This window comes from Oryx dammah, unplaced genomic scaffold (genome assembly GCF_014754425.2).
Source record: "Oryx dammah isolate SB20612 unplaced genomic scaffold, SCBI_Odam_1.1 HiC_scaffold_28, whole genome shotgun sequence".
NCBI lineage: Eukaryota > Metazoa > Chordata > Mammalia > Artiodactyla > Bovidae > Oryx > Oryx dammah.
Window position 1 is genome coordinate 14,123,072 of NW_024070212.1, and position 16,209 is coordinate 14,139,280.

At 53.5% G+C, this 16,209-nt stretch overlaps 1 protein-coding gene across 1 annotated transcript in view; it reads left to right on the forward strand.

Moving 5' to 3' along the window:
- Positions 1-15,551: 15,551 nt before the first annotated feature.
- MEX3A (mex-3 RNA binding family member A) overlaps positions 15,552-16,209 on the forward strand; it is an 8,224-nt gene continuing 7,566 nt past the window's right edge. Inside the window, exon 1 of the mRNA XM_040230295.1 lies at positions 15,552-16,207. Coding sequence (XP_040086229.1) covers positions 15,954-16,207 — 254 coding nt within the window. The 5' untranslated portion in view covers positions 15,552-15,953. The remainder of the gene's footprint in view (positions 16,208-16,209) is intronic.

Sequence of the window (16,209 nt, forward strand, 5' to 3'; positions counted from 1 at the left end):
ATCTTCCCAACCCAGGAATTGAACCCAGGTCTCCTGCATTGCAGGCAGACTCTTTACCAACTGAACTGGTGGGTCTGTCTCTTCCCTTTATTCTGAGACAGCCAGCATGGTACATAGGGACAGAGAAGTTTCTCTTCACATGTGAGCCGAACATCTCAACATATCTCCCTCCTGAACGGGTACTCCCAAAGCTCTATTTCTCCTTCTACTTTTTCCATTCACCCCACTCTTCACCACCTAATTCTAGCCCCGCCTGCCTCCCACGTGCCTCTCGCTGCCTCCCTGCATCGGAGCTCTCCATATGCCCTGCAGCCAGGCCTCTCTCCACACCCAGCCGAGTCTCAATACCAGTAGTAACAACAGCTACTGTTTACTGAGTGCTTGCTATGTGACAGGGCCTGATCTAGGTTCTTTCCATTCATTGGCTCATTCGATACCAGGCAGGAGCTAAAAAAAGAGATTGGCCCAAGAACCTGACTTTTCTGATGGCTCAGTACCAGTCTCTCCAGGAGTTCATACCTCTGTCGTCACTGTGTGTAAAAGAGATGGGTTATATGCTAGGCCCTCAATAAATGTTTATTGAAGGAATGAACAATGTAACTGCCTACCTGTGAAGCAGGTCCCATCGCTAGTGAAACATTATCTCTGAGCAGCCCTGAAAGGTGAGCAGGGCAAGGGCATTATTCTCACTTTATAGAAGAGGACTTGGTCCAAGTGAGTGAGGAGAGACTTGGTTCTGGCCGCACAGGTGGTAGTGGGCTCCCGTTCAGTGGCAGCACCTCTCGGCCTTGCAGAGGGTCCCGTGTTGCACAGACAGGGAGCTACTGTCCAGAACAGGGGTGAGGGTGGGGAAGGATTTACTTGAGAGTTTTCAGGAGTCGTGGCTGGAGGAAACCCAGTGGTCTCAACCCTCACTGGGCAACAAAATCACTTGGAGGGGGTGGGGGGTGGGGACACTGCCTCTGTGGTTCAGTGGTTAAGAACCCGCCTTCCAACCCAGGGTACATGGGTTCAATCCCTGGTCAGGGAACTAAGATCCTACAACGAAGCCTGAGTGCCACAACCACTAAGCCCAAGCATTCTAGAGCCCATGCTCCGAAACAAGAGAAGCCCGCTCTCGCCACAACTAGAGAAAGCCCACGTGCCACAACAAAGACCCAGCATAGCCAAAAAATAATAATTATAAATCGCTTGGGAGAGGAAGCTTTCAAAACTGCCAGCCCCCAAAGTCTTAGATATGTTGATTCAATAATTCGTCTAGGGTGGCTGCTGCTGCTGCTGCTGCTAAGTCGCTTCAGTCGTGTCCGACTCTGCAACCCTAGAGACGGCAGCCCACCAGGCTCCCCCGTCCCTGGGATTCTCCAGGCAAGAACACTGGAGTGGGTTGCCATTTCCTTCTCCAATGCAGGAAAGTGAAAAGTGAAAGGGAAGTCGCTCAGTTGTGTCCAGACTCTTCACGACCCCATGGACTGCAGCCCACCAGGCTCCTCCACCTGTGGGATTTTCCAGGCAAGAGTACTGGAGTGGGGTGCCATTGCCTTCTCCCGTCTAGGGTGGAACCCTGGCAGTTTTTGGTAAACACTACTTTAGTCTTTCATTTAACAGATGGAGAAGCTGAGGTTTGGAGCAGGAATCACAATGACAGCTAACACCGAGTGCTGATGATGCTCGGCTCTGTTCTAAATAGAGCAGAGGGATTATTCACCTGATCCTCAGCGTAACCCTGCATGGGAAGGACTGTTATTATCAGCTCCATTTTACGAGTGAGAAAACAAAGTCCAGGGGGTCCAGGGTCACACAACCAATCAGCGGTGGAGCTGGGATTCAGATCCCAGAGACCTGGCTTGGAAGTGCACACTCTCAACCCCAGAGTTGCAAAGGAGCCAGTGGCAGAGCCAGGCCCAGCCAGGCACCACCTCCTCTAGACAGAAAGGTCAGAAAGCTGGTGAGAGTGGGTAAACTGAGAGCAGAGAAGCCACAGTCCAGATGGGAGCCCCTCCCTCACGGAGGGGGAAGGGGAGAGGTGACGTGGGGCTGGGCAGTGAGGCAACTTCTTCATGGGACCACCCTTCCACCTGTCTGCCTCCCTGGCCTCCTGGAGAGGAGCCCTGACCAGCCCCAGCTGAGCTGGCACCTACCCTGTGCTAATTGATGGAGCCTCCTAATTGCTGATCACAAGCAGTCAATTAAGTCCAATTAGGGAGCTAGAGCTAATTAGTGCTCAGCTTCCTACAGCCTCTGGGCACCCCTGGGGTCTGCAGGAACCTGCTGCCCACCTCTCCCCACCCCCAGGGAAGAGAATTGCTGCTTGTAGTGAGCGTGTCAAAAGTTCATTTGGCTTCCTTGCTCTTGTAAGGATCAAGGATCAAGCACCTCGGCTTATCTCCCATCTCTGCACTCCCGGGCAGCTCTGTCTCCAGTCCCACCACGCATGACTTGCCTTCCTTGACAATCTGACAACATTCATGTCACCCCATAATTCATAAGGATCATCCCATTCATCATCCTGAAAACCCTGGAGGCAGGGCACTCCATATCATCACTGCGGCTCAGAGAGGGTAAGTGCTATACTATGGGCTTCCCCTGTGGCTCAGTGGTAAAGAATCCAATCCTCCTGCCATTGCAGGAGACACAGGTTCGATCCCTGGGTCAGGAAGATCCCCTGAAGAAGAGACTGGCAACCCACTCCAGTATTCTTGCCTGGGAAATCCCATAGACAAGAGGAGCCTGGCGGGCTACAGTCCATGGGGTCTCAAAAGAACTGGACACAACTTAGCGACTTAACAACAACAAAGCTATACTATGTGAGGTTTCTCCATTTAATCTGCTGTTGTCCCACTGTTCCTCGGCCTGACTCCAATTCCAAGAACCAGCGTCAAATTCAAAGAGGTTCTTTCTGAGATCACAGAACAGGGGATATAGTTTTCTCTTCTATACTAATTCATTCTGTGACCTTGGAGAAATTGCTTCCCTTCTATGGACCTTGGTTTTCTCATCTGCAAAACAGGGGGACTGGGCCAGAAGATTTCCAAGGCATTTTCACCTCTGTCCCTTCTGCTTCAAGGGAAGAGATAGTGAAGAGGCAGAGCTCCTTCTTGCATGTCATCAGGGCCCCGGATGGGACAGGAATACTCCCTTTCATACCGAAATTCTGGGGGCCCCACGGCTAGACAAGAATGAAACTGTTCTGGGACTTCCCTGGTGGTCCAGTGGTTAAGATTCCACGCTGCCAATACAGGGGGCGTGGGTTCCATCCCTGGTTGAGGAACTAAGATCCCACATGCCATGCAGCACGGCCGAAAGATTGAAAAACAAAAAATAAATATAATAATACATTGGAAACATAAAAAAGAATGAACTGTCCTGATAGCCACCAGAGGATGCTGGGAATTGCCCGGCTCTAGCAGGGGCTGGGAGCAGGGAGTAAGGGGGCAAACATGATGACCTTTCTCACTGTCTCTTTCTCTCTCTCTGACACACACACACACACACACACACACACACACACAGCTACCCCAAGGGCCAGGATACACGGAAAGTTGTGGGGGATATTGGATGGCCAGAATTAGGGCCTGCTTCTTTGGACTTGGAAGATGGTGAGAGGCAGGCTAGATGCAGTTTCTGGCTCACGTCAGGCTGTACATTTTGCCAAACTCCCTCTCGATCAGGGACGGATTCACAGAGGGCAGGGCAAGCAGGGAGGCTGGGGGAGGTGGAGGGAGGCTGGGCGAGGTGGAGGGAATCCCCTCCTGTTTCCTCCTGGGTCTTAGCCACACTGTAACTTGCATGCGCCCGATCTGCTTTCTGGATCTTCACGAGGATGGTTAGAGTCAGACTAGACTGGATTCCAGTCTTCACTCAGTCACTCATGTCCTACTTCAGTCACCCTTGAGTCACTCAAGTCACCCTTGGCCAGCCTGACAGTTTCCTCTCGTTTCCTCTTCTGTAAAATGGGGTAACACTAATTCCAGGGGCTGTTGTGAGCAACAAGCAAGATGTGCATGTCCAGTGAGGAGCAAGGGCCCTGCCCCTTGTCAGGGCTCAATTCCCCTCGAAGCATCTGAAAGCGCACAGGTCCAGGAGCTGTGGTCAGGGGAGCGTGTGCCGAATACCGAGAAGGAGCCACAAGGCATCCGGTGCCTAGCACCCAGTCCCTCTGCAGCTTTCCCTTTCCTGTGGTGAGTCACTCCTCACCAACCCTGGGGACTCAGGAGTCCCCAGCTTGCCACAAACACTACGGTTGTCATAGAAACCGGGCCTCCCCTTCCTCTCTGACTGATTGATTTCACCACATTGTCCCCCACGCTCTCTCCGGTTCCTAGATCTCTGCTTTTGACTCACTGATTGAATCGCTTCACATTCCTGTGCCCAAGATACTATCAACCTCGTCCCCACTTCATGGTTTGCGCCCACAGCCCCTCAAGCAGGGCCCCTTTCCCCGGTGGCCTCCGCTCCCTTCTCTGCCAGGTTAGGCTGGGCACCCCCTAGAAAAATGTCTGCCCGGGAGAGATGAGTGAGCGTCAGCCCCAGCTCTGGCTCCCCGGCCACCTCCCACGTCAGGGGCCCAGTTCAAACTCCTTTAGCGCGGGATTGTGAAACCAGCAAGGGCAAGGGAGGTGGCCACGGGCAGAGACTGACGGGCACTGGCGCCACCTGCTGGCCCCGGGGGGACCAGCCCCACCTTCTCCCTATAGGTGGGCGTGCCCAGGCTAGTCCTGAGCGGCAGAAGGCCCTGGTTCTGTGTCTTGTCAGGGCAGTCATCCACGTCATCCGTTCGTTCCTTCATTCACAGATATTCACAGATCTGTGTGCCCCAAAGAGCTCTTTTCCTCGTGGAACAAGCAATTAAAATGGCACGAGTGCCCCCAAAGCAGCAGCTCTGGAAGGCAGGGACAGAGAACCAGGCCCCTAACCAGGGGTGACTAAGCTAAGTCCTGAGTAACAATCACCAACATTCATGAAGCACTTTCTGTCTACGAGACACTACGTCAGTACTTTACATGCCTCTTCCCACTAATCACACGACAAACCCATGAGGCAATTGCTACCATTACCTTCACTTTATTGATGAGGAAAACAAGTTCAGAGACCTTAAGTAATTTGCATAGGGCTCGTGGGTAGTGCCACCTGCCTGCCTGTAGCCCAGGTGTGGAGGACAGCCACACTATGGGCTCCTGCTTGAATAGCTGGGCAGAAAGGCCGGACAAAGTGCGTGTCAGGTGGAGGAAACTACAGGCCTAGGAGCCACTGGCCCTGGGGACAGAGGAGGAGAGATGAGCAAAGGAAGCTGAAAAAGAGCGCCAGGCAAGCAGGAGAAAGGTCAGGAAATAATGCATCTGGAGAAGGGAGACGGGACCAGCAGGGTCAGAGGCCAGTGGCTGAGCAAGACTGAAAACGGAGACTGGACTCAGCCCCTGCTCTGAGGGAGCCGGTTAGTGTGGGAAGGTGGGGTCAGAATGCCTGGAGAGCAGGGCAGGCAATCCCTCTGCACAGGCCTGACCTCAGGGCTTGGGCCAACCAACAGGCTTGGAGCAGCCTGGGAAGGCTGCCTGGGAGAGGCATGCAGAGTTACCACCAGGCAGGCCAAGGCAGTACCTCAAGAAAACTGATAATAAGGGTGGTAATAAGGGTATAACTGGCTTCCCACACGGCGCTACTAGTAAAGAACCTAGCTGCCAGTGCAGGAGACATGAGACACGGGTTCGACCCCTGGGTCGGGGAGATCCCCTGGAGGAGGACATGGCAACCCACTCCTGTATTCTTACATGGACAGAGGAGCACTGGTGTGCAAAAGAGACCCGACTGAAACAACGTAGCCGAAGATATAACTGGCAACCTGGGTACAACTAGCCAAGTCCCAAACTGGACACAACTGGGGAGCAGCCTGGTCCTCAGGCTCTGGCGGGCGGTGGGGTTGGGGGCGCGGCTTATGCAAGGATGTTAAAACAAGAAAGTGCTCGGAAGGCCTTTTAGCCCAAGCCACCCCACCTGTAGTCCTGAGTGGGAGGTGGCTTGTACCTGTTGGTAACAGACCTTGCTCACATTGAAATCAGCCATGGTGAGAGAATTTACACCCTGAAAATCGACAACCGCCACAAACCAGGGCTTCCCCTCACCCCACCCGTTATTAAACGTGTGCAAGTACATGTCTGTTCTACCTCTCCTGCCCCCACTTTACAGAAGAGGAAACTGAGGCCCAAGGATGAGGAGTGACTTTTTCAGTATCACACAGTAATTTTCTTCCGCTTGCTCATTTATCATTTGCTTGACAAATTTTTATGGAGTGCCCCACCTGCTAGACTTTGGGGAGACATGTCCCTTGTCCTGGGGGCACCTGAAGTCTGGACTAGCGTTCAGAACATGTACACCAGCTGTGGCACTGAGGGCTGATAACCACAAAAGGGATGGGTGCCAGAGCCACGGCAGACTCAGGAGGACACCAGCGTCCATCAGCATGGCCAGGAAGGCCTCTCGGAGGACAAGACTCCTGAGCGAAGCTCTGAAGGATGAGTGGGAGACAGACAAGACGATGGGGGCGAGAGGATTGGAGGCAGAGAGAACAGCATCTGCAAAGGTGTAACGGGGGAGGGCCTGGCAGGGGCACATGACCTGTGGGCACCTCTTCATACTCTCAAGGACCCCAGGTCCAAGACTCCTTTTACCAGCAGCAACTGAGAGGAGGGGTACACTGCTTAGACCCCTTCGGAGCCATCAGTCAGAAGTCACACCAGCAAATCACCACCAGTATTGAGTTGCTGCTGGATATGAGTTCTAGACTAGGCACTGAGGAGAGGAGGAATCCAGTGAGGGTGTATCCGAAGCATCACCCCCTAGGGGATCAGATAAGGAATGTCTGTGAGGGCCGGGGTGGGGGGTGGGGAGGGCAGGGGAGAGATGCAGTTGGGTGTGGAGGGTGGGAGGTGTGATGGAAAAGCGGAGGGAGAAGATGAATATTTGGTGGGGTGTGGGGGCCAGAGGCCGTTCAAGAGGAAAGGATGGATAAGCACGCACCGCTTCTAAGCAACAAACATTAAGCACATACTGTGTGCCAGGCACAGGTGCGGGGAATACAAGAGTGGATTAGACGCCCATCGCTGTCTTCAAGTGGCTCCCAGGTACTGGGGAGACAGAACTGTTAATGGACAGTTACAATACAGTGTGATCAATGGTAAGACATCCCCAAAAATGACCAGGGGAGATTTCCCGGTGAAAATAACATGTAATTTGAGTCCTGCAAGATGAACCAGCGTGAGCCAGGTGAAGTGTGAGGGAACAGTAGATGGGACAGCCCAGGCCAAAGCTGGGTGACAGGCAGAACAAGATGTGCTGAAAGCCTGAAACAGGGCCCGTGTGGCTGGGGTGGAGGGAGGAAGGGCAGGAGCAGCTGGACTGCTGGGCAGAGGGAGGAACGTGAAGGACGTTCTAAAACACACTAGGGAGGGAACTAGCGGCTAAACCAGTGGTCCAGAGGTTAAATCTCAGTGTTTCCAATGCAGGGGGTACAGGTTCAATCCCTGATCAGAAAACTAAGATCCCACGTGCTGCATAGCCAAAAACAAAAAAAGGGGAGGTGGTTAAGTAAACCACCTGAGGGCTTCCCTGAGGGCTCAGTTCTAGGGTAAGTCTACCTGCCAATCCAGGAGACACGATTCCAATCCCCAATTCGGTAAGATTCCACATGCCATGGAACAAGAGATACTGGCTCAATCCCTGGGTTGGGAAGATCCCCTGCAGAAAGAAATGGCAACCCACTCCAGTATTCCTGCCTGGAGAATCCCAAGGACAGAGGGGCCTAGTGGGCTACAGCTGATGAGGATGCAGACAGCTGGACATGACTGAGCACAGCACAAACCACGCCAAGGAGTTTGGTCTTGGATCTAATGACAATAGGGAGCTAATAAAGGGCTTTAAGAAGAAGAGTCTCATGATCAGATTGTTTTTTTTTTAAATGATCGCTCTGGCCACCTTGTGGAGAATGGATTGAAGGGGCAGGGAAGACAAGAGTGGAGAAGAGAGACCAGTAAGAGATTCCTGCAGACAGGAAAGGATGATGGCTTGGATCAGGAGGGTAGCAGCGGCAGTTGATGGATTTGGGAAATGTTTTGAGGCCCAGTTGACAGAACTTGTTGATGGGTTAGATGGGAGGAATTAGGGAAAAGACAGGAATCATAGATGGCTTGAGCCACCAGGTGGAGGGTAATGTCATTTACCAGAAGCAGGGAACGGGGGGGCAGGTTTGGACTGCTGTCACAGAGCCAGGACTAAAAACTCAGGACTCCTGATTCCAAGCCAGCACCTGTTTTCCCTGGAGGGACTTCTGGGAGAAGGTGGGGAGAATGTGGGACAGAGGAAGAGGAACATGGCCATGGAGAGGAGAGGAAGCAAAGGGAACAAGATAACAGTAACCAGTAAGTCAGTACCAGGCACTGTGCTGGTATACATGCCCAGTTAAATTCTCACAACATGACCATCCTTTCTAAATTAGCCACCTCACCTTTCTACCCCCATATCCTGCTTTGTTCTTCCTCACAGTGATTACCACTACCAGAAATTACATGATTTACTTGCTTATTCTCTATCTCCCCTCTCCCACAGAATATCAGCTCCATGAGAGTGAGGACCTTGTCTGTCTGGTTCAGTGACATCTCCAGGCACCTGGAACAGTGCCTGACACAACAAATGTTCAATATGTATTTACTGGATGAAAACCTATAACTCCTTATCAGTTTTATTATTATTACCCTTCGGATCCAAGTCGGTGGTACTCAAATGTATGGTTAGCCTGGCCCCAAACAGTGTCTTCCAGGGACTCAGAAGGTCAACCGGACATGAACCAGTCCTGAGCAGTGGAGAGGGCTCAGGATGATCTGGGGAGCTGGTCAGACCATGTGGATGCCCAGGTTGTGGCCACCTGGCTTTTTCATCAGACTGATAATCTTATCTCCCGTATGTTAGATGCCCTGCCAGAAAAGGGCAAAGTGGAAGCTGGAGATGACACCTGAGGAGGCAGGATTGGGCGCAGAGCCCTAGCTTGGGCAGGAAGAAACCTCTGGGCCTTGGTGTCCAGGCCCACCCTGGAGCTGCTCCCGGTAGCTGGTCTGCAGCGCCACCTCGTGGCCAAAGTTCAAAGACGCTTTTCCTCCCCCTGTCCCCTGCTGCTTGAATCCAGGCAAGCTGGCCATTAGTCCAACTTGCAAGCTTCCTGAGTACCTCTGGCATCAGTCTTCAGCCATCCCTCCAGTCCTTTCGCTTTGAATGTACCTCTCTCATCCTCAGGGACTCCAGATCCACTTCATGCAGGAAGCCTCTTCTGGTCAGTAATCACTCTCCTTGGCCTCCAGACTACTCACTGGGTATCACTGTTTACCTCTGGGTTCTTAGACTTCGGGGTCAGACAAATCTGGCTTTGAACACTGGGGTGTCCATTTACCAGCTGTGTGACCTGAGCAAGTTACCTAATCTCTCCGACCCTTAGGTCCCTGATGCTAAGCAGAGATGGCAATTCCAGTCTCACAGGGATGTGAAGAGGATTAAATGAGATCAAGAAATGAGATCAAGTCTGTAAATGTAAAGAGCCTAGCAATAAGAAAACTCGGGAAATAGAAAGTCCCTTCCCACCCTTCTCGAACTTCCTCTTCCCTTTCCTGAAAAAGGAAGCATGATGAAATAGAAGGCGCAAGAGTCACAGGACCTGGGTTCTCTGGGCCGTGGTTTTCTTGCTCTGTAAAATAAGGCCATGAGACAACTGCTAAATCTATTCATTCATTTATTCATTCACTCATTCATTCAGTTTCTAGTCCACCTATGACATTCTAAACAGTGAATATGTCTTTTATATCCATTCATTCACCTGTGCCAGACGCTATCTTATGCTTCAGTACCAACCTGTTAGTATCCAGCCCAGTGCCTGGCACAGAGAGGGCACTGGAGAAAATCCTTCCCCAACAATCTACCAAGAACATGTTTCCTGCCTCCCCTTCCCTGCCCCAAGAGAACACCCAGCCCTGCCTGGCACCAGGTGCCCCTCCCCCTCCTCAGCCTGAGAAACCAGAGCTGGCGCCACCGGGTGAGGAATCTGGGGACCAACTGTCACAGCTCCGGTATCACCCGCCTCTGGGACGCCTGGGTCCGGCCCTGAATCCCAGTGGGGCTCTATCCACCAGCTGTCCTGGGGGACCCTAGCTCTGCCCCAGCCCCTCTGAGCTGCTCTCCCTGGGGAAATCAGAGAGGGCAGGCAACCTGCTGGGGGGAGTTCTGGAGTGGTACTGGAGGAGGAACAGAGAGGAGTTTGTCTGTCCAAGTCCAAACCTCAGGCTGGGCGGCAAAGCCCTTGGAGACCGGGTCCACAGCGGAGGACCCAGAGTGGCCTCCTCTCTCCTCCAAACTCTGCAGGCCTCCAAGTCCCAAAGGCTGTTTTGCCCTCACATTTATCCCTGTTTGGCCACGTTCTGTGGGTCAGATAGGCTAGTTTCTGTCTCTTTCTGTGGGCAGAGAGCAAGCCTGCCATTTCTTTTGTGTGTCTTACAACAGAATTTTACCCAATACATTCTCACTGATGGAAATTAATGAGTTGGGTGTATTTGAGCAATACACCCAACAGAGGGAATATTGGCTGCACTCTCAGCAGGAAGGATGATGTTAGATCACAAGGTAGACTTCCCATAAGGGAGGAATATTAAGAAAAGGAAACAAAAACCCCATAAAGTTTAGTAGAGGAGGTTCAGTAGGACCAATGGAGGTGGCTTCTCAAGAGCAGCAGGGATATACAGGTGAGATAACCTCTGTAAGGACCAGCCAGCTTAGAAGGGCAGCCTTGGTGGTAGCCTCCTGTGTCTGCCTCCCTCCCCAGGGGCTCTGAGAAAAGGACAGGGAGGGGCGGCATCAGGTCTGTGCCCCATCCCTTGATACCTGGTGCCTGGACAGCAATAACAGGTGCCCAGTTTTGCTAGAAAAGGGACATAGACGCACAGAGATAAGCACAGTCCGGACCATCCATCCCACCCCTGTCCTCCAGCCTCCACTGGAGTTCTGGGCCACCCCACTCTCAACTAGGTCACCTTTCCTGCCTTGCAGCCAGACCTGTGGGTACACACCCCCACCCACACATATACAACTTGCACACAGACACACATGCTCATATCGCCAACTCAACAACTCCACAGGGGCCTCTGTTCCACAGGCCTGAGGCTGTGTGTGTGAGAGAGACATATATAGAGTTGGCTTGCATTCCAGGGCTCAACAGGAATTATGTTTGGATCTCTCTGTTTGTTTGTTTGGGATGATCTTATTTCTGCAAGTCTAGATCATGAACTGACCAGGTGATTCACAGTGGGTCAGGATCTCCTCCAGTGCCTGGCACGTCCTAAGAACTCAATAGGAAGTAGTTAGCTGAATGAACGCATTAAAATTAATTAATGAAGACCACAGTCTAGCTAAAGTCAATTGCCAGCAGAGAACAACCAGGGCCCCCAAACTAGCATTGATTGAACATCTAAAATGAGCCAGACACTGTGCTAGGAACTTGGCTTATTATTTCCATTTGAAAGATGAGGAAATCGAAGCGCAGCAGTAATTGACTGTTCAAGAAGCGTAACAGGGACTTCCCTGGTGATGCAGTGGATAAGAATTCACCTGCCAATGCAGGGGACATGGGTTCGACCTCTGGTCCGTAAAGATTCCACATGCCATGGAGCAACTAAGCCCGTGTGCCGCAACTACTGAGCCCGCACTCTAAAGCCCTCGAGCCACAACTACGGAGCCTGATGCTGCAGTTACTGAAACCTGTGCACCTAGAGCCTGTGCTCCCCAGCAAGAGAAGCCAGTGCAGTGAGAAGCCCGCAAAGTGCCAGTAGAGCGGCCCCCGCTCACTGCAACTAGAGAAAGCCCGCGTACAGCAACGAAGACCCAGTGCAGCCAAAACCCAACAAATAAATAAACAAGAAGCAGAACAAGCAGCACTCTTGGCTCCAGAGGCCACCTCCTTCCTCTTACACCATGATGCTTGGAATGTGCAGTTTCACTCACCACACCCTTCCAGAGTTTCTGCTCTGAGTAGGGCTGTGTGCTGGACACTGGGGGACCACGGTGGGACACAGTGACAAAGGTGAGACACACAGTCCTGTCCTCCAAGGTCCTGAAGGGGACATATGCCACCTACACACCTTTCTGGTCTTAGGCAGAGTGAAGGATGGGGAGGGGTGGGCATAGCTGTCTATTTCCAAGCAAAATTGTTTAAGTAAGGCCTTCGGTCCTCATGGTCATAATTCTAGATTGAGTAGGCAGGGACTTCCCTGGTGGCGCAGTGGGTAAGAATCCACCTGCCAATGCAGGGCACAAGGGTTGGACCCCTGGTCTGGGAAGATTCCACATCCAGCGAGCAACCATGGCCGTGCGCCGCAACTTCTGAGCTCCTGCTCTAGGACTACAAATACCGAGCCTGCCTGCTGCAACTACCGAACGCGCTGGAGCTACCCAACATGAGAAGTCACTGCAGTGAGAAGCTTGGGTGCTGCAACAAAGAGGAGCCCCCGCTTATCACAGCTAGAGAGAGCCCATGAGCAGCAATGGAGACCCAGGGCAGCCCCCACCCGACCTAAAAATAATAATAGAATAAATAGACTGGGTAGGCAGAGGGAGAGGAGAATGGGAGCTGCTGGACAGAAACTTAGCTTGGCCAACATGTCAGCAGATGAGGGGAGTCCCCTGAATAAAGGAGGCCACCCACTTCTGGAAGTGAGGAAGGAAAGAAAGTGGAGGTGTTAGTCACTCAGTCACGTCCAACTCTTCGCAACCCCATGGACTGTAGCGCCAGGCTTCTCTGTCCATGGACTTCTCCAGGCAAGAATACTGGAGTGGGTTGCCATTTCAAAGGACTCATCAAATAAGTTATTTAAAGACTTCAGAATAGGGAACCCCCTGGCAGTCCAGTGGTTTAGGACTTGAGTTTTCACTGCCAAGGGCACAGGTTTGAGCCCTGGTCAGGAAACTAAGATCTCACAAGCCCCTCAGCCAAACAGTGACAATTACAAAGCCCTCCCCTCTCAAGGTGCACGCCCCACCCCCTCTGCTGCTGGGCACTCTGGCAGGTCCCCTGTAGGTGAATGTACCCCCACACAATTTGGAGGCACACACCTCTGTGTGTACACCCATGCCCCAGACCTAAGTGCGTTGACACACAGCCTGCCCTCCAAGTGCCAAGTGCCTCTCTTGCCTTGGATATTTGGAGTCAATGGGAGCCTGAGGGTGGACCCATGGCACATGAATACATCCCGGGGGGCTGATTAGTCCTTGCTGGATCAGTGAGAGGGGGTCCAGCAGGACTGCCCCTTCCTCTACCCCCTCTTTAGTCTACCTCTTTGCATTCAGCAGCTGCCCCCTCTGCGCTCACTTACACTTGTTTCTGTTCTTTGTTTTCCTCCCTGGCCAAATCCCCAAGGCTTCTTTGATCATTAACCTCCTGTTTTAATTAGCTTAGTCGGGAGGAAAGTGGAAGCAGGGAAAATTCAGGAATGGGTGTCTAGGGGGAATCTCATTTTGGTAGGGACAGGAAGGCTTCGACCAGCTGGTGACAAAAATGCCTGGCATACGGTCAGACCTACACACCTGTCTGTGATTTCTGATAATGTGCAAAACAGTCACCTGGTCCACAGAGCAGGAGGCTTCCCCCATGGCTCCCAGGTCCCCCAGCCTGGGTTCCTGGGATAGGAGAGTGGACAAGAGCAGGGAACAGCCAAAGGTCTCATCTCTCCAATTCTTCCTCTCTCACTCTTGCTTAGAGGTGGGAGTACTTAATCCCCCAAAAAAGGTTTGTTGCTAACTTTGTTTAATCTTTGATCCAGAGGGCATCTCATCCCCAATTCTGGGGCCTTCCAGTGTTTCTCTGCCATGGCTTCCCTTCCCTGGATCTTGCGCTGGGCAGAGACCCACAGTCAGCCAACTCCCACGCCCTCCTGAGATCCTCCTGTCTCCCACCCTCCCCTTGGTGTGCAAGTTTACTCTTTCCAAGAATCAATTTAGGGAACTGGGCTTCACAGCTCAGCCCTCACGGCCTCACAGTGCCTGGTCTATGAGGTCATCTCCTCTGTTCCCCCATCCCCCTGCCTCCAAGCAGGACGTTACCTCACAATCTAGCTCAGATTTTTGGTTTCCAAGGCACTCCAAAAAGAACACCCACCCATTCTTATCAAACTCTTTTGGGAAGTTCTTCTTAAAAGTCCGTCCTCAAGCCCTCAGGTTGCAGTGCCATCCCCTCTCCTACTGGGAAAGACCCAGGCATAAAAAGGCTGACAAAAGAAATGCTGAAGCTAAGGGATAAGGGGAGAAGAAAAGATTGCATTACACTCCAACTTCCACAAACTCCCCTAAAAATACCCAGCTCTCCAATTCACGACTTAAAAACCGATTTTTACTTTCACCAAATTTCCAGAGTCAAAGGAGCTGAATTAGTGGGTTTTCAGTGGGGGAGAGGTGGGTGAGGCAAAGTGGAATGATGGTGACGGCTAAAGAACAGAGCACCCCCAAGCTAAACGGATGGCCCGGGCCTGAGGAAGTCTGGGTCTCCATTCCACCCGGTGTCTTCTTTCCTCCTTCCGTCGCACCCAAAGCTCGTGTGGCTCTCACCCGAAACTGTTAACTCCTATCATGCCTTTAAGTCTTCCCTTGCCTCCCCTCTCTCGGTCCCCTACTTCTCTCCACCCCTTCATCCTCCTCACCTCATTTCTCCACAGCCCTCCCAGCTCCCCTCCACTGATCAGAAGGATGTTAACTAACTCACCTCCCAGTCGGTGCTTCTCTGATCTCCGAGACTGGGGGGAGGGAAGGGAGGAAGGGGGATGGCTTGCCGCTTGGGGAAGAGGGGACCCCGTCTTTTGCCAGGGGGTCCCACCCTCCAACCCGGCACCCCATCCCGGCCCCCCACCCCCACCCCCCAGCGCGCAGAGCCGTGTTCTCCACGCATCGCCGCTGCGGGCTTTGTCTGCTCTGCGGAGAACCTCTGCCCGCGGCCCGGAGCCGGGATCGACTCTGGGAGAAGGGGAGGGGGGAGCGGAGAGCGGAGAGGGAGCGCCGCAGGGAGGGGGAAGACGGGAGAGAAAGCCAGAGAAAGCCGCAGTGACCCAGCCGGGACAGCTCCCCGCCCTCTCCCCCCGCCTCATTACCATAAGAAAGAGGGACCTAAGACTGGCCGGGATCGCGAAGGAGCCCCTTTTGGGAGGGGGGCACACTCCATTAGCCTGTTTTCAACCCGTTCCGTTTCTGTACCCTGACTCCTTTCCTCTTTAAAAATGAGGGACCTCGACTGCCTTCCCACCCCCAGCTTCGCCTCCCAGCAGCGGGTAAAGACCGAAGGCACATCCCTATCTTCCTCGGGTCAAGGAATTCGTCCCCGCGCCCCCGAGGGCGGGAAACTACAACTCCCGGCATGCCCCGGGCGCCCCCGGCGCGCCCCCCTCCCGTCAGTTCCATGCTGCTCCATCCAGTTCATTTAAAACAAAAGAGTTTGAGCGCTGGAAGGGGCTGGGCTCTATTGGGGGCCACTGAGCGCCGCTCCTGGACTGGGGCTCGGTGCGGGAGCCTAAGGGGGGCGTCTGGACGGTGGGGTCTAGAGACTCCCGGGACCGAGGCGGGAGGGGTGGGGGCAGAGATCCCGCAGCCCCCCGCCCCCCCGTCACCCCCGGAGAGGAGAGGAGATCTGCTTTCTCGGTTTTGCTTCTCTATCCCCCCACCCCCACCCCGGGGGCTGGGGCGAGGGGAGTCGGGTTACAGGGTGTTTGGGGAGGGGGGCTTAGAGGGAGGGTCTATCTTTCTATCTCGCTTTCTTCCCCCCTCCCCAGTTCTTTGTTCCCCCCTCCCCACACACCCCCCTCCTCTCCTCTCCCCTCCCCTCCTCTCTCCCCTTTTCCCTTCCACCACCTCTCTCTCTCCCTCTCTCTCTCTCCCCCAGCTTTTGTTTCGCCATGCCTAGTCTAGTGGTATCTGGAATAATGGAAAGAAATGGGGGCTTTGGAGAACTAGGATGTTTCGGGGGAAGCGCTAAGGACCGAGGGCTGCTGGAAGACGAGCGCGCCCTTCAGCTGGCTCTCGATCAACTCTGCCTCCTGGGTTTGGGGGAGCCCCCCGCCTCCACGGCGGGCGAGGACGGGGGAGGTGGGGGGGGCGGCGCCCCCGCGCAGCCGGCCGCCCCCCCGCAGCCGGCCCCGCCGCCGCCGCCCG